Source organism: Cyprinodon tularosa, unplaced genomic scaffold (assembly GCF_016077235.1).
Source record: "Cyprinodon tularosa strain WSP-4 unplaced genomic scaffold, ASM1607723v1 ctg964, whole genome shotgun sequence".
NCBI lineage: Eukaryota > Metazoa > Chordata > Actinopteri > Cyprinodontiformes > Cyprinodontidae > Cyprinodon > Cyprinodon tularosa.
The window spans coordinates 75,989-94,707 of record NW_024039745.1 but is presented as its reverse complement, the minus strand read 5'-3'; the positions used below and the strand labels follow the sequence as shown (position 1 = coordinate 94,707).

The following is an 18,719-nucleotide window of genomic DNA, read 5'->3' as shown; positions in this document are numbered from 1 at the left end:
TTTAGTTCTTGTAAACTACTGTATATATTATTATTAGTGTCATTAACATAGTCTAAAACCTTGTCAACAGCTTACAAATGTGTGAGTAGTAAGTGAAAAATATTGTATATTATATTTCTTTTATTAACGGTACAGTGGAGGATTTTCACATATTTATGAAAAGACCCGCCCTTTCCATAAAAAAAAACAAAAAACAATTCACATGCTTAACCCTGTACCTGCTCCTGAGAGGGACTGCCTATTAAATGTGTGCAAGAGCATGCACGAGCACATTTCTGCTCCTGCGCGCTCTTTTTAAAAAGTTGCTGTTTGCATCACTCATACAAGCTTACTTTCCAAAAGAAGATTTGCAATTTTTCCACTATCTCAGACTTACCACTGGTAAGTGAAAATGGGGATGAGAACATGGGATGGCTTTACGTAAAAATAATATCAGACTGATTGACAATAAGGAGGACCACTTATTTTGATGATCCACCCGGAAAAAGAACATCCTTCACTATGCATTTAACTTGAGAAAAAAAAGAAAACATGTGGCATCACCCTTTGTTGATCAATTTTAAACTCTAGGTGTCAAATCAACATACCAAAATGTAAAAATCAAAAAAGCAACAAATACATTTATAAAATTAGTCTTTAATTTCCACAATGATTACTGAAAGAATAGGACAAAACTGGTGATTGCAAAGAGTAACACACTCTGCTGAAAAGAAAAATTCTTTCTTTCCTCTTCGAGTTCTTGTAAAACAAGTTGAACTTAATGTAGAACACAAAAAGGACAGAATAATAACAGGTGGTTAGTGCTCTGTCAGCTGTTAGGTAGTGGCCTTAAATTGAGGTTGAACTAATGCTGTGCTGTCCCTGGTTTTAGTAATCTAAAATATCACAAAGGCGTATAAAATATTGCTTATAGTACAGAAAACATTAATCTCTGAGACAAACATTACATCGTCTGGCCTTAAATCGCTGCTGCTCAGAAGGTTTGATCCTCCCATGACTTGGGTTGAACTCCTTCGTCCCTCTTATAGTGATCAGCCAAAAACTGTAGAGGTTGGAAAAGTAGTGACAGGAACCCTGCGCACCTTGACACTCAATGAAGGGATGAGTTCGAAAATCCTTGAGGCAGCTACCAGAAGAAGCCAATGACTGTCCACCCCCGTCACCCACACCTGTGTGCTAAAATGCAGTTGTGTTAGATGGGAAGAGTTTAGTTCTCAAGGCATCTATAAACACATTTGCACTTTGTATGTAGCTCACCAGAAGGAAAGAGTATCCCGTCCATAAACTCCTCCAGCCCAGTGGACAGAGAGGGATAACTTGATGCTGACTGTGAAAAGGCACTGCAGGTGACAATGCTTCGCACACAACACAGCGGCTAATATGGAGGCTAACCTCCTGGCCAAATAATGGTCTCATGGGTATGGAAGCAGAAGTAGAAAGCCAGTAGGATTTGCCATTGCTACTTGAGTGGTAGCAGGCTTCTCTGTTGCAGAAGGAGAAAGGCATTGTGGAGAAAACAGGGAGACAAGAGCCTGGCTTGCCTGTATGAAAAAGATAATAAATGGGAAAATTTAACTTTTTTGAAACTATAACAACTGATTTAAGTAATGTAAAATTAGAAGTGAATCCTATGCACTACTTACCCAGATCTTCCGTCTGAGCCCTATATTGTCCCTCTAGGTGAACGAGACTGTAACCCACCCACAACTGGTTACTACCTGCAGGACACTGTGGTACCTCAACTGATTGGCTGTGGATAACCAAAAGAAAGCTTGATCTTGGCCCTTTATTTCCTGGTTCAGCTAAATGTCCAGGAGGACCAGGTGCACCTAAAGAATGAAAAGTTGAATGATTAAGAAAAATATATGCAGTGGTAAAAGCAGATATAGGTAAGGTGTCATTTCCATACAGTTTAATTTAACCCTGCACTTATGTTTTTTCACAGATACCTTTGGGAGGGGTGCATTATATCATTTACCTTGGGGTCCATTAAATCCAGAGACACCAACAGGTGTCAGTGGTGAACCTGGGGAATTCATCAACATGTATCCTTTTTGGTACTTATATTATTACTGTGTGTTAACATGTTTTTGCTTTTCTGCCACACTGTCACCCACCTGCACCTCTAGTTGGTCCATGGTCACCCTTGCAACCTTGGGGCCCAGATATGCCTTTTTGACTTTTAGGTCCATCAGGTCTCCTACCACCACTGTGATCTCTCTTATCTATAAGATCATATCAAAATATTTTCTCCAAGTCAGTATCAAGCCAAGAATCCTGCTGTTACCATTTATGCATTTGAAATTACCCTTTGGTTCTGGAAGGCCACTAGAGCCATGAGGCCCCTGAAAGCTTTTGCTGCCTGGGGATCCAGGGTGGCCCATTGGTCCTGGGTCTCCTTTGTATATAAGGCTTGTGCCTGGTGCCCCAGGTAGTCCAAGAGGAAAAGAAAGAAGAAAATACATTCAAAACCCTGATACAAACTCACAACTCAAATTATTTTCTTAAGATGGCATTGCTGCAGCACCTGCCAAAATAAATACAATGTCACAGTCAGCAATGGTAGTCAAAAAGCCAAATGCATCAGTACAAAGTAACGATCTAACAGGCCATATGTCACATGAGAAAAAATATTTTATATTACCCAAATGTTCTAGATGACAAATAGTCATGTAGTAGATAGCTATTAAAGAATAAGAAAACAGACCCGGAAAAGCATTTAGAAAACAGTAGAAGGATTCATAGGTCTAAATGCAGAATGGATGATTGAATACAGTATTTTTCGCTGCATAACCTGTAACGTCTTTCCCTTGGTTTTAATCAGGCAGTGAAAGCAGGGTGTTTGTCATTTTAATGTATAAAACTAGATCTTTATTTTTGAGATTTACTCAGTATTAAAAAGAAAAATATCCCTAAATATTTTTTGTGTCACACTCTATATGCCTTGTTCTACTTGCTACTTTCCCTCTTTGTATCTTTAGAACCTGTCAGCTTATTCAGTCCATCCAATTCCTTTTTCCCAGGACACCCTAATATAAAATCACAACAGAAAATAAAAAAAACATGCTAACTGTGCCTGATTGGTACTAAGAATAATTTCCTGTCTCCATAAGCACACAAGAACAAATTATTCCTTCCCAGGATATTATCGAATCTTATTGGGGAAAAATAAAAACGTCCTCACTATTGAAATGCAACTATTTAAAAAGTATACTTTCCTATATGTAATCACTTTTTTTTTTTTTTTAATCAGATGATGGTCACAACTAAGAATCCCAAAACCTACAAAGCGTTTGTATGTGTGTTTTTGCATTTGGGTATTAATTTAGGAATGCAGTATAGTTTCACATGTGGAGCCATGCGGGACGGACAGGCCTGGTAGTTGTCCTTTGTTGTCTGAAGGACCTCTAAACTCTGGACGCCCTGTTAGACTTTTGGATCCAGGACAGTCTAAAGATGCACATATATTAAAGAGGTCATAGAAATTTGCTTTTTAACACCCTTGGCCGTTTTTTTAAAGTTAAATGTGTTACTAATTGAAATGTTTGTTGTTATATCTCATAGATGTAATATTCCACAAGACAAAACAAACTGTAAAATGGACTGTGACTTGAACTTTACTGAAAAAATGCATTTCTTTATAAACAAGCTGTCTACTTGTTCAGTGCAGCCATTACATCGTAAGCACCCTCTGGTGGCGATAACAAACATAACCACATCTAGGTTTACATCATACAGTACTGTATTGAGTTAGATGTAAAGACATCTCAACATTAAAGACCTGAAAAAATATTTTCATATAAAGAATGAGGCTTTAAATCAGCTATACAAGTGAATGCATCTGACGTTTTATATATATAACAATGCATAATACATTCTTGGAATAAAACCTTTTTTTTCACATAAAAGGATTGTAGCTCTAACATACTGTAACATTACAAGTTTTCAATTTTTTATTTAATTTTTATTTTTGTTTCTACTGTAAAACCATTATCTAGTTTAAGAGTTTAATCTAAATAAAAAAAATAGATTTAGCAATAATATGCTCCCACAGATATTGCCTTTATTTCAGTAAAAAGGGATTTGGGGCTACTGATACCAAGACTAACAAAGGTAGAGTATCCACCTTTTTATGTCTTACCTTTTGCACCAGGAGATCTAGGAAGGCAAGATATACTAAGAGGCCCTGGTTGCCCCAAATCTACCTAGAAAAAAACAGTAATACACACTGTCAACTATTCTAATCAAAAACATGGCTAAAAAAACACATGCCAAATAAATTTACCCCAGTTATTTTTTTTATTTATTTATTTTTTGTATCAATCAGGACAATTGGGCAGATGTCTCAGTCACTGAGCTTTGGCTCCTACAGCTGTGCTGATACTGATGGCACAAGATAAAATTTTCATGTAACCCAACTTCTACAGAGAAGAGTAATTAAGACTGGGTGTTGTTTTAGGGACATCCAAACTAGTGACATATTTAGACCAACATCATAAGGAAGATAAATGCTGAAACAGCAAATGGGATATAGAATGTTGCCTTGAGTGGCCTGAAACTGTCGTTTAAATCGAGCACTATCAGATTAAAACACTTACTTCCAAAACCAAACCGGTACATGTATGCTCCACTCTGTCATCCTCCAAAACTGGTGTTTTGTTCAGGGGGCAATTTGAGTTAAAATTCAGAGTGGTTGATATACAGGTGCTGGTCATAAAATTAGAATATCATGAAAAAATAGATTGATTTCAGTAATTCCATTTAAAAAGTGAAACTTGTATATTATATTCATACATTACATACAAACTCATATATTTCAGATGTTTATTTTGTTTAATTTTGATGATTACAAATGACAACAAATGAAAATCTCAAATTCATCATATCAGAAAATTAGAATATTACTGAAGACCAATAAAAACAAAGGATTTATAGAAATGTTGGCCAACTGAAAAGTATGAACATGAAAAGTATGAGCATATACAGCACTCAGTATTTAGTTGGGCCTCCTTTGGCCTGTATTACTGCAGCAATGCGGCGTGGCATGGAGTCGATCAGTCTGTGGCACTGCTCAGGTGTTATGATAGCCCAGGTTGCTCTAATAGTGGCTTTTAGCTCTTCTGAATTGTTGGGTCTGGTGTATTGCATCTTCTTCTTCACAATACCCCATAGATTTTCTATGGGGTTAAGGTCAGGAGAGTTTGCTGGCCAATTAAGAACAGGGATACCATGGTCCTTCAACCAGGTACTGGTAGCTTTGGCACTGTGTGCAGGTGCCAAGTCCTGTTGGAAAATGAAATCTGCATCTCCAAAAAGTTGGTCAGCTGCAGGAAGCATGAAGTGCTCTAAAACTTCCTGGTATGTGGCTGCGTTGACCCTGGACCTCAGAAAACACAATGGACCAACACCAGCAGATGACATGGCACCCCAAACCATCACTGACTGTGGAAACTTTACACTGGACTTCAAGCAACGTGGATGAAGTGCCTCTCTTCTTTTCCTCCAGACTCTGGGACCTTGATTTCCAAAGGAAATGCAAAATTTACTTTCATCAGAGAACATGACTTTGGTCCTGTTTCTCTTTAGCCCAGGCAAGACGCTTCTGACGCTGTCTGTGGTTCAAGAGTGGCTTGACACAAGGAATGCGACAGCAGAAACCCATGTCTTTCATACGTCTGTGTGTGGTGGTTCTTGAAGCACTCACTCCAGCTGCAGTCCACTCTTTGTGAATCTCCCCCACATTTTTGAATGGGTTTTGTTTCACAATCCTCTCCAGGGTGCAGTTATCTCTCTTGCTTGTACACTTTTTTCGACCACATCTTTTCCTTCCCTTCGCCTCTCTATTAATGTGCTTGGACACTGAGCTCTGTGAACAGCCAGCCTCTTTAGCGATGACCTTTTGTGTCTTGCCCTCCTTGTGCAAGGTGTCGATGGTCGTCTTTTGGACAACTGTCAAGTCAGCAGTCTTCCCCATGATTGTGTAGCCTATAGAACTAGACTGAAAGACCATTTAAAGGCTTTTGCAGGTGGTTTGAGTTAATTAGCTGATTAGAGTGTGGCACCAGGGGCCATCAATTTTGAACCTTTTCACAATATTCTAATTTTCTGATATGATGAATTTGAGATTTTCATTTGTTGTCATTTGTAATCATCAAAATTAAACAAAATAAACATCTGAAATATATGAGTTTGTATGTAATGTATGAATATAATATACAAGTTTCACTTTTTAAATGGAATTACTGAAATCAATCTACTTTTTCATGATATTCTAATTTTATGACCAGCACCTGTAGAATAGATACAACCTAAATGCACCTAATTGCAGGCAGCGTTATCACAGATTTCTCCTCCCAGCGGCCGTAAGACACTATAACCACCACTGTTCCCAACAACCCAAACAAGTCGTCACATTCATGCTGATTTTGCTTTCTACCTTAGTCAGTTACGGTAAATAACATGCTGCTGTCTTTTTGCACACCTCTGATCTTGCTGCTATTTTCAAATATCCATTACTGTAAAAATGTCCATAGCTATATATTGGTTATATTTTTCTCATAGGTGCACGGTTTTATATTGTTAAAACACTTTACAGTACATAATTTTTTTGTTTATCTTTTAACTCTTCACTATTGTTATTCTTATGCATGTTTCTAAGGTCAGCCACTCCACTTACTTTAGGTCTGGAGGTTTTACGTTGAGGATGCACTAGCCTTTGTCTAAGGGTCTTGTATGGTTTGAAATGTACTGGGATTTTACAAGTGTCACTGAACAACCAACAGCACATTATGTTGATTTCTATTAGCAAAGAGTTTATGGATTTGAACGGTTAATCTTTCGGTTTAACCAAATTGAGGTGGTGTGTGAGGATGTTTTCAGCAGATTTGTAGATTTATAAAATATGAATCATGTGCAGCTACAAGTACACTACATATATGAAAAAATACTCCTACTTAACTGTTTAGCTAAAAACACTTTTACTGTTTACCTGATCTCCAGGATTCCCAGAATGTCTCATTTGACCTTGGAACCCTTCGATCTGACTATATCCTGGGGGGCCTGATAATTCTTCTTTACCTGAAACACCATAAAACACTATTAAATAAGCCAACCCAATGGCCCAATTTTTCCATAAGATCCAGACTAACCTTTTCTCCGTTTTAATATTTTACATAATCTTGGCAATCCAATGGGTCCAGCTAAACCTAGAAATAAAACAAAACTTATGTGCTGATAAAAAAAAATCCTATACAGTATATTCAATTCAACGCAATTCAAAAATACTTTATTAATCGCAAAGGGAAATTAAATACGTTGTTAAAAATTTGTTACACTCTTTTTCACAAATAGGGCAACACTTTAAAAAAGTAAAGGTTGATATATAAAAGCATTTATCAAATAAATACATGTTTTTCTTTTATTGGTATTTTGTATTTCAAAACATATTATGAATAAGAAATCATAGTTTGAAATATTTTTTTATAGCCCAAAGTGACTAATCATTAAAACAAGACAGAAAAGGATAAACTAAGGCCACTTAAACATATTCTTATATATATATATATATATATATATATATATATATATATATATATATATATATATATATATATATATATATATATATATATATATATATATATATATATATATATATATATATATATAAAAGCAGAAAGTGTAAAATGATTTTAAGTTGATGGAGTTTCACTTTCAAGTCAAAGATAGTAAAGGGCTTTTAGTTTTGTTTAATGTTTTTATATTTTCTAGAGAAATAAAGACGTACTGTAAAGGAATCCTAAACACAATCCCTTATATCAGACACAGACATCAAATTCAATATTTTATCATTATATGATATGTATTTTTTTTTAGATTTATTATAATTGGAATAAAAATCAGGCAATCAGCAGGGGATCCAAAGGTGTTTGCTTCACTCTGAATCAGATTTTTTATACCACCAAATTTATTTTACTTCAGCTGATCGTTTTAAATACTCTTCTTTCTTTTGTGTCTGTTTAGATAATTATTGGTTAAGTAGATTATTTAAGAAACCGATGCATAACTCCTCAAAAAAAATGTGAGCTACAGGGGGGATGTACTAAATAGTTTTTTGAAGGATCTACCTTTTTTATCAGTCATTTCTGGAATTCCTCCATTGCCTAGTGAATCCTCTTGTCTAGTGATTACTGAATCCTATTTCTCCCTTTTTATTTATTAGGCTTGAATTAGGCTACTTAGAGTGGCCCTTTTTCCCTATGTAAGCAAAACCTTTTTTTCTAAAAAAAACAAACAAACAAAAAAAAACTGAATCCACTGTTTAATTACAACAGAAAAAAATAATTTATACAGAAGATGACGTTGCAAAATTGCTTTTTGAAGAAATACATGCCAAAGCATGTAAAATGTGATTTACCTTTTTGTCTGTGTAAACCATCAATACCAGGGTCTCCTGCAGGACCAACTATTTCTCTTAATCCAGTTTGGCGAAGTGCACCAGGATTACCAGGATTACCTTTTAAACCGTTTTCTCTATGGCCAACTGTACTCATATCTCCTCTTATACCTTTCTCATCAGGGTAGCCTTCATGACAACACAAGATAAGCACAAATTAGGAAATATAGTTTTTACCCCCAGCATCAACTGTAACAGTGATGTGCTAACCTCCTGTTCCTTGTTGACCGGGTTGCTCTGAAGATCCATTAGGCCAAGGTGGGCTTAACATATCACAAACAGTACAGGGTGGACCTTGGAAACCAGTAGCTTGAGAGTCACGATTATCTTCAGAACTTCCTTTATGAGTTCTGGGTTCTAGTAGTCCTGAAATTCCAAGATAAAGTTGATCAAGAGATTCATTGTACATAAAAAGGCTCCTAGCTAGTTAATAATAGTTTTTTTTTCTATCTTCAAGAACAAATCTTATGTTTTACTGTAAATCATTCCTTTTCCCACTGACATCATTCATTTGTATAAAATAAAGCTGCAGTGCTTTTCAGTGTGTGAGTGTGTGCGTGAATGGGTGAATGAATGTAGTGTAAAGCGCTTTGGTCAAGTCTCCTGACTTGAATAGAGGCGCTACTGTATATAAGTACATGCCATTTACCATTTGCTTTGTTCAAAATGCGTTGTCACTGAAGCTTCGAGTGCATTTCACTACATTTCTAAAGGGTGTATTGGAGCAACTCATTTTTGACCGGTCTCCTTAAATACAGATAAGACACTTCACACTCCCACCCCTCTTCAGATTGCGTAGGATTTCATTCCCCCAATTCTCCCTTTTTTTTTTTTTTTTATATCAAAGGTACTGCTTTCCAGAGATGGGAAGTAACGAAGTACAAATACTTCTTTACTGTACTCATGTAGATTTTTCTGATAGTTTTACTTTACTTTACTACTAATTTTTATGGCGACTTTTTACTTCTACTCTCTACATTTTTACACAAATATCTGTACTTTCTACTCCTTACATTTTTAAAAATTGACTCGTTACTTTAGTTTTGAATCATTTCAATGGAGTTACCGTTATTATTTTTCACGTCATCAATACCAAATTCAATCTAATTTGATGGGAATCTACGTTGCATTTGACGCGCCACTACAAGATGAATCGACAGATTCGGCGGTATTCATTGGCGGCAAATCATTGCAGCTTGGTGGCGGTGGTGTTAGCATAGTAGCATGGACGACGAGATTGAAAATGAACACAATGGAGATCTAGTCCTATTGGCAGACATCCATTTAAAATGTAGGCAACGGCATGAAAAAAGTGGTTTCTACTTTCACTTTTATACTTTAAGTAAATTTACAAGCCTGTACTTTGTTACTTTTACTTGAGTAAAGAAGTTTAATCAGTTCTTCCACTTTTACCAGAGTATTTTTTAACACAAGTATCTGTACTTTTACTCAAGTACGGAAAGTGAGTACTTTTGCCATCTCTGCTGCTTTCTAGTGGCATAAATACTATTATATTAAAATTTGAAAAGCTGTAATCAACAGAACAGTTTGCCATTCAGTCCCACATATTTAAGCCAGAGTTTGATCCAAAGGAGAATCAAAGAAAAAGATAATTCCAAACAATGAAAATTGCGTTTAACACTTACGAGCTACATAAACAATGAAATTCTTAATCAGTAGCAGAGAAAACTTCCTAGTTGTTAAATATACTTTGTTTGGGTTATTGTTACTGACATTTAAGACAAACTACATGAAGGATATTTTAAAATATAAATTCTACCACCACACAAATGGAAATTTCTTCTATAGAAACTTAGTAAACAAGTTAGCAAAAACGAGAAACGGGGATTCCGCTGAAAATATTCTGATCATGTGTTCCAATGGACACCAAAATGATAGCAAAGCTGTTTATTGTATATAATAATTTGATTTAAAATACACAAAAAATTTATTTCTCCAAGGAGCAGGAGCACAATGCTGCTATTAAAGCAACAGCCAGTAAAATATATCAACGCATTGATAATAAAGCCTATTGCCATTTTAGTATTACTTACAATTTACCATTTTGCCCTGTTCCTTGGCATTCTGGCCAAGGTTTTCTGAAGCTGTCTATCACCCCTGATATACTTCGAACAGACAAAGAGGAATTTTCCCCTAAGATACAGTAGATCCCTATCACAAATGAAGGAGATTTAAATGCTTGTGGAATGTGTAATAATTTGTCTGTACACCAAACAGAGGGACATTTAGATGTATTTTCTTTTTGCTTTGGCATCCTGCATCTAGGATGACAAAATTACCATGAGAAAAAAGAAATGGTGGGTTAAGACATTAGTTGGAAATCCATTGAAATAGTGTGAAAAAAGCAAAAGCTACCAAAATATAATATAGAATAGAGAAGCGAGGGACTAAAAGAATATGAAACAGCCTAAAAACATCATCTGAAGAGACTAAATTAAACTTTTAAGCACTTTTAAAGACTACAAGCACACAACAAAATGTAGCTCTTGCATGAGCAAGAGTCTTAGTATTCATGCTAATTAAAATAACCTGATAATCCTGGATTTTCCGTTGTCCCAGTGATTTCATATGACCCAACAACTCCTTGTGGTCCAGGGGAACCAGTAGCACCTGGCCAAGCTGAGAAAATGTCTGCTTGGTTGCCCGTTTTTGCACTGGCTCCTAGCAACCCAGGATGTTCATCAGGGTCATTTGGGCTTCCCCCACCAGGACCATGGTCATCTGTATCTCCATTTGCACCATCAGAAAAAAGAAAGTTAATTACATGAGAATTATTGCCTTGGAAACAATGGTCCAATCAGCCCCATCTGACCTCAAATTGCAAACAAGGATTACCTGGTAAACCCTTAGACCCTGGTAAGCCAATGTAGCCTTCATGACAGCATGGGAGTGTTTTACCTGACAGAAAAGTCTCATTTTAATAAGAGATATTGGCTGTTGTAGAAATGGGAAACAGTATTTACACAACTTAAGAACTGACCTGGAAGCTCTGGGAATTCTGGATTTCCTTGTTGTCCAGGTTTGCCCAGTAGACCAGGGAGCCCAAGGCCCAAAGGACCCACAGTCTCTGACAATCCTTTAGGTCCATTAAAACCCTGAATACTTTTGGGGCCATTTAGTCCTGGATAACCAGAACCCTACAAATATTGACATTTGCATAAAAAGGTATAACCAACAGTAGCCTGAAAATTGGTTTTCAGTCTCATTGCAGACTATTTTAGATTGTTTTTTTAATCTAAACACATCAATTAAAATGCTTTCACTTCAGTCAATTTCTTTGTTTCAGATTGTCTGCTGTCCGGCTTCATTAATTTGTTTTTGAATAGATGTTTTTTTTCCTTATTGATATTATTGTACTATTGTTGATCTTGATGCTGCAAATATGTTTACAAGCACATATGCATTTACAAACATGTTTTCACCCGCTTTATCAAGTCAGGAGACTTGACCAAGCTTAGCTATGTGCATACATACTAGTTGACCAGGTTCTCCCAAAAAGCCTTGTTTTCCAGCCCCCTCTGTTCTTCTTGCAGGACCATCATGCTCTGGTTCTCCTTTAACCCAATTATCACCTTCAAAAGACAAAACAAAATATGTATGAAGCACAGGAATCTTTTCATGTATTGGACATTATGTACTGAAAATTACAGTCTAGAATTTATTTAGTACCATAGTGTTTCTTCAATAGAAAAAAAAAAACATAAATAATTTACCTTACTCTATTTACAAAATAAAAGAAATTGGAGAACAGTATGTGCTTTTAAACAGAATTTCCTTCTGTGAGGCCGATTTTGTCATACGTAAATGTCATACTGTAACATGTAACTAATCCTCACCTAAAACTTTTGATGTGTTCTAGGTTCTTTAGGTACATGTGACATGGTTTGGAGTTGTTTTTTTTCCAACAGTTCAGCAGTCTGATGGTGGTGGGGAAGAAGCTGTTGCGGAATCTGCTGGACCTGCATCTAATTCTGTGAAACCTCTTCCAAAAGGGCAGCAGGGAGAAAAATCCATGGTGGGGGTGTGAGGGGTCATGGGATGATGACATCAGAGGTGTTCTGTCCAACCTGGACTGACTAAGGTCTATTTGTGAGGAAGTCTAGCAGCCAATTGCGGAGGGTTGTATTGAAGCCCAGCTGTTCCAGTTTGCCCATTAGATACTGCTGGATGATGGTGTTGAAAGCTGAACTGAAGTCCAGGAACAGCATCTGCACATGGGTGTTCTTCTCCTCCAGGTGTGCCAGGATCAGGTGTAGAGCAGAGGAGATGGCGTCCTCAGTGGAGCGGTTCCGTCGGTAGGCAAACTGGAATGGCTCAGATGTTGGGGGGAGACTGGAGATGATGTTTTCTTTAACCAGCCTTTCAAATTACTTCATCAGGATTGGAGTCAGTGCGACAGGCCGATAGTCATTGAATGAGGAGACGTGTGGCATCATTAGGACCGGAATAATGGTGGCAGACATGAAGCATGCTGGCACTATGGATTGGTCCAGCGAGGTGTTAAAAATGTCTGTGAGGACACCAGCCAACTGATCTGCACACTCCTTATACATCCGCCCAGCTATGTTATCAGGCCCTGGGGCCTTCCTTGGATTGAATCTCCTCAGAGTTTTCCTCACTTCAGCTACGTCCAGGTTGAGTGCCTCATCTCCCTGATGTGGAACAGCTGTCACTGCTGGAGTGCTGTTTAGTGCCTCAAACCTTCCAAAGAAATGTTTTAGTTCACTCAGCATTCAGCTGAGCTAAATGCATTTAGGCTGACACAGTCATGGCACACTCATCCATATTTTTTTGTTGTTGTCATATGTAGCAGAAGCTTTGAACATTTTCCAGTGAGTATTCATAACAGTCCTAGCATCATTTGGACTGGGCATCATAAGCCATCATTCTTTTCTGATTTAAGCTCTGCCTTGCTCGTCAAACATTAAACATTTCTGATGAAGATTTTAAGTCATCCAGGTCATAGTCATTCCGTAAAAGTAAAAAAAAAAAAAAAAAAAAAAACTATCTACTGGACTTGGTTTCCAAGATTTGAAGACGTTTCGCTTCCCCTCCAGGAAGCTTTCTCAATTCAAATGTCTGGATCTGCAGTGAGTTTAAGTCTTTATAGAGACAAGGCCTTGTATTGCTTGGACACATGCAAATGGTAACCGACGACGAGTGGGTCATTTGGTGCGATTTTTAGTCTGTAATACCTGAAACCTGTCTATGATTGTTAAGGGTCGGTCGTTAAGGAGGTATTGTTCACCGGCTGAAGAGGGGAGGTACTTTGTTCGTCTGTGATGGGGTGGGGGGTGTGGTGATATCTGGAAGGGATCATCTCTATGACTGAATTGTAAGTTTTTGGAAGTAGGAATCTGAGTCCACCACCTCTGTTTAAAGTTGTTTTTTTTTTCTCTTAACATAGATGGCTTCCTTCACGCCCCTCTCAAACCACCTATTTTCTTTATCCAGAATGTGAACATTCTGGTCCTCAAAAGAATGTCCTTTGTCCACAAGGTGTAGGTGTACTGCAGAGTCTTGTCCAGAGGAGGCCGCTCTTCTGTGTTGGGCCATGCGTCTGTGGAGAGGTTGTTTGGTTTCTCCAATATAAAGATCAGAGCATTCCTCGCTGCACTGAACAGCATATACCACTCCGATCATATTCGGTCTGGGGGTTTTATCTTTAGGATGCACTAGTCTGAGCTAGACATGTTCTCTTGCTTACAATGCAAACAAAATTAAACCTAGGTAAATGTTAATATTGTAATTTTTAAAAAGTTTTTTTCACATAAAAAGATACAGATTCATTTCCTATTCCTATTACAGATTTCTACTCTTGATGTTTTTAGATCAGCATGTTCGGCAAAAATACATTTGCTTTTGTGTACATAGAGAGACAAATTACCTTTAGCTTCTTTAAAGCTCTTGTTTCCTGACAGCTCTTTGGGTCCATCCTCACCAGGTTCCCCAAGGGAACTAGGCTTGCAATAAGAATCTGTGAGATAAACAAATCAGAGACGTTGACTAACTATAAACTGTGTCTGCAGAGGATTTCTTTTATTTATTTATTTTGATGACATGAATTATTATTTAGAAGAATTACTTGCACATCCTGGTTGGATCCCAGCACAAATATCACACCATTCCAAAAAAAAAAAAAAAAAATACATAAAAAAAACAGAAATTTTGTGCAAAATAGCGACACAAAGAAAGTTAAAAAATAACCATTTATTCAAAAATCTGTATATGTATTAGTAAAATATGTTTGATGTTGTGTATAACTTGAGGACCAGGGTGGCTTTTGGCACCTTTTGTTGCTTGGGTTCCCTTTGTTCCCAGAATAAAAATGACTTTATTTGAATCAAATATCCGTGGTTCTCCCTTTTGGCCCTTTTCTCCAGGGACACCTGGCTGAACAGGTGAATCACGCAACTCTAGAACAGTAATGAAAATAATGTGAGAATTTACATGGGAAAGACAGTTTCTTGCAGCTTTTATAGAACATTTTTGCATTTTCACAAACTTCTTATTTTAAACAGAACTTTCTTGAACAGAAGTGGAATTTGGTCAAACAAAACAAGTGATATTACCAGCACACATCCTTTTGTAGAAATTTAATGCACACATCTTGTTTGTAAGACTGATTTGCTAGTATATATGAAGGTTTTAGTTTGTGACCTTATTTTTGTACAAGATACTGCTTATAAATGCTTGATCTGACGTAAAAATATGTCCTTTGTTATGAAAATCACCAGTGAATTGTGAAGTCATCCAAGATGGCATCTGTAGCGTAGAAGTACACATATTTAGGTGTAACTAAAGGTAATCTAAACTGTAACAATGCAGCTTTTGACTGTATACTATGTTCTACTTTGAATTTCATCAAACCTGCTGACAAAGTTAATCAGGCTTTAGAAGGCGTGACATGAGAAAGGTGGTAGATTGCTCTTGCATCAGTGTTTTAAACGTTTACCTGATAACCCTGGGGGGCCCGGCGGCCCAGGAATGCCCTTAAACCCAGGCTCCTCTGGCAGCTCAGATACACCTGGATGACCACGGTCTCCTTTGGCACCTTAAGCATATAAACATAGAACAACAACAAAAAATTTATTTTGGTTCTCTGATATGAAAGATCTTTGCATTCTAAGAGGAAGGAAAACACTTGGCAGTTTTGTGATAAATTTTAACTGTGTGTGATGGAATGTCATTATTTGATTCTTCAAATGCTATTTGGTAAAACATTAAGAGGGAGCATAGTACATTTCTATCAAGTATCAATCTCTCAGTTTGTCTGTTTAGAAAGAAGACAATTATTTATTTATTTTTATTTTTGATGTAAAACATAATTAAGCTGAATAACAGTTTCAGTGAGTTACACATCTCAAATGGTTATTATAAAAAGAAAATACTTGTAAGATAATATGATTAATATAAGTATGATAAAGCAATATTCAAATTTTCAATTACAGAACGATCAACTCACCGTATTTCAATATTTTTGGTATTTCCTCTTAATGTTCTCATGGGAAAATTGCAAAGCTATTTATAATCTGGGCTTACCTCTCATGGGACTTTCGTAATGATACTGCGAAGGTCCAGGGAGACCCGAATCTCCTGTCCAATCCTGTTGACATGAAACACATTAGGTATAATTTATAATTATAAATAGTGGGTTGTTGAAGTTGTATTACATAATATTGTACTGTTTCACTAAATAGTCACCAGGGGGCAGTACTTAACATCACATTTTTTCCTATTTTGACAGTTTTTTTCAAATACATTAGAATCTAGATTCTGATGAGGATAGTTTGTGAGATTACAGTTACAGTATAAAAATAAACTTCAAGTGGGTAACAAAGAGGCTTTTCAATAAGCTCACATATTTTGTAATAAAGCTTTTCATATAGATGTGATATTCTAATATAATAAATGAAAAGTCTCTTCTATAAGGTTTAAGAAGAAAATCCTAAATGTAATCACTTCATATACGTTTCACCTAGCGATATAACCTACTTAAAGAAATTCACTTTTTAATGATATTACAATTCAAGCATCTGTTAAACATATTTCAGCATCTTTACTTTTTAGTGTGACTCTAGCACCTTTAATAAGAACATTTAACAGGCAAACGTATTAAAACCTTTTATATCATTTGCATACTTTTATGCCATTAAAATTCAATTATAAACCAACAGAATTATTTTCTCCAATTTTTCCAGTGCAGCCTGGAAGTCCTTTGACTGAAGGAATACACTGAAATCCAAAGCTCTGCATAGTAACCTTGCTTACATGCTTAGATTCATAAGAGTGTAATAATGCCTTAGGTATACCTTAGATCCTACCAATCCATCCCAACCAGCCATTTCAAGAATATCCTACAAATGACAAAATGCATTTAAAATGTTTTTTGTTTTTTTTTCTTCTAAGAGCCCTCAAAAGGATTTAAAATTTACTTGAGCTACCCCATCCCCTGGAATTCCAAGTGTTTCCTGCTCTCCTTTAGATCCTCTTGGGCTCAGGCTGTTGTCATCTCCTGTATCATGCTAATAATACAAAAAAAGAAAGAGAAACAAGTTTTCTCTCTTCTAAATTGCTCAGGACTAATTGAAGACTACTACTACTCACACATTGTCCCTTTGGTCCACATGATCCTTTAAGTCCCTGAAAGACAGAGTGGCAAAGTGATATTCAAATGCTAAAGCTGCTGAATTATGGCTATAAAACATATATTTTAGATCTGTAATTAATGTATTGTGCTATATCAAGGTCAACCTGATTTGTCTCAAAATTATTTTAAACTTTACTACCTTCTTGCCCTTGTTAGCATGATATTCTTTAGGGAATCCTTTTCTTTCTTCTGGTCCTAGTGGACCAGTGGTGCCCTTTTCAGCCTAAAGTTTTAAATCAAACACACATATATGCAAACTGAACGGACACCAGGTTAAAATTATCCAAATAATAGAATGGTTTCTCACCATGTAACCTTTAGGACCATCAGGAAATCCTTCCGCGTCACCCTGCAAAATAAGTACAACTTTGATAACTGTGGGTCTAAGTTGGTTGCAAATAATTTTGGTATACAGTACATACAGGTGGTCATTTTACACCTTTAGGACCCTCTAAACCATAAATGGGTGGCTCATACATAATTGTGTGCATGCACAACAACGTTCTGTAGCAAATATTATTACCTAAAAATATACATGAAGATGTTTTTTACCTGAAGCCAAATAAGTCCAGGAGGGCCGTGAAAAACTATAGGGCCAATGCTCCCTGACAACGCCTGATTAATAAATACATAAACAGCAGATTTTATCTGATCCTTATACAGTGTCACGAAAAACAAACACATATTATGCATAATCATTACTCTCATTTAGTTGTGTGTAACTTATTTTTTGACAACAGATAAACACAATGTCATGCAATTGTGAAGTAAAAGGAATATTTTTTCACAGTATTTTTTACAGATATGACTCAAAAGGATGGGGTATAGTATTTTATTAGTATTTAGTATAATTTTCCAAAACACAGAGCTTTTTGTATGTTAGCCAAAATATTACAGTTTTCGTCAAATCTGACAAGAGTGCCCTCTCTCATTGTTGGTTGTTTCCGAAAGTTGCTTTCCAGCAAACTGCAAAAGAAATCTATTATTTCTTTCTTCCAGAAGAAACTAGCCATTTTTGCAGACCAGAGATGTGAAATACATGATTAATAGTTATGGGTCACAAGATTCTCCAGTCTTAGTTGAGGATGTCATCCACTGCTTCAGTTAATGAATTTTATTTTCTGAATTTTAATTTGGGGTATCACAGCAAGAAGGCTGAATACATATGCACACAATTTGGATCTTTCTTTGAAAAGTATAGGAAAATGCATGCTTTCTATTCTTTCTTCTTTAATATTAGTTTCTACTTTTAGTTGCTTCATCACACAAAATTGCTAATAATATGTACAATATATGTGCAAAGCTCTGCATAATGGAAAATTTATATATTTTTTTAACAATTGCAGAAAAGATCATCTGTAATCAACTCTCCCTAAAGAGAAAAAACAGAAATAAAAAAGGAGGTAATTAAAGTTATGATATTATGCACCAAATGCTACTTAAATATGGGTCATGCGGCTCAAAATCCAGGTTATCCAACATAAAATCTAATATTGTGGAATTAGAAGAATACTTACAGATGGACCTGGGAGAGCAGTAGCATTAATAGACTCTCCCTTACTCCCATTAGCACCATTTAATTCCTAATGAGCA

At 36.3% G+C, this 18,719-nt stretch overlaps 2 protein-coding genes and 1 long non-coding RNA gene across 3 annotated transcripts; all 3 read right to left on the bottom strand.

Annotated features, from left to right (window-relative positions):
• Window positions 1-580: 580 nt before the first annotated feature.
• Window positions 581-8,822, bottom strand: LOC119776891 (collagen alpha-4(IV) chain-like). The gene is made up of 11 exons (XM_038275521.1): window positions 8,666-8,822; window positions 8,417-8,584; window positions 7,149-7,205; window positions 6,989-7,077; window positions 4,142-4,205; window positions 2,309-2,419; window positions 2,118-2,225; window positions 1,979-2,026; window positions 1,644-1,829; window positions 1,258-1,541; window positions 581-1,176 (listed from the first exon to the last, which is right to left on the bottom strand). The coding sequence occupies exons 1-11, from the start codon at window positions 8,724-8,726 to the stop codon at window positions 925-927; spliced, it is 1,428 nt and encodes a 475-aa protein (XP_038131449.1). The 5' UTR covers window positions 8,727-8,822; the 3' UTR covers window positions 581-924.
• A 3,127-nt stretch (window positions 8,823-11,949) lies between these two features.
• LOC119776887 (macrophage receptor MARCO-like) lies at window positions 11,950-16,090 on the bottom strand. Its single transcript, XM_038275517.1, has 6 exons — window positions 16,019-16,090; window positions 15,432-15,530; window positions 14,767-14,892; window positions 14,562-14,570; window positions 14,347-14,453; window positions 11,950-12,048 (listed from the first exon to the last, which is right to left on the bottom strand). The coding sequence occupies exons 1-6, from the start codon at window positions 16,023-16,025 to the stop codon at window positions 11,950-11,952; spliced, it is 447 nt and encodes a 148-aa protein (XP_038131445.1). The 5' UTR covers window positions 16,026-16,090.
• Window positions 16,091-17,315: 1,225 nt separating this feature from the next.
• LOC119776886 lies at window positions 17,316-18,709 on the bottom strand. Its single transcript, XR_005279844.1, has 3 exons — window positions 18,644-18,709; window positions 17,679-17,741; window positions 17,316-17,475 (listed from the first exon to the last, which is right to left on the bottom strand). It is a non-coding gene; the product is annotated as an uncharacterized LOC119776886 (long non-coding RNA).
• Window positions 18,710-18,719: the final 10 nt, after the last annotated feature.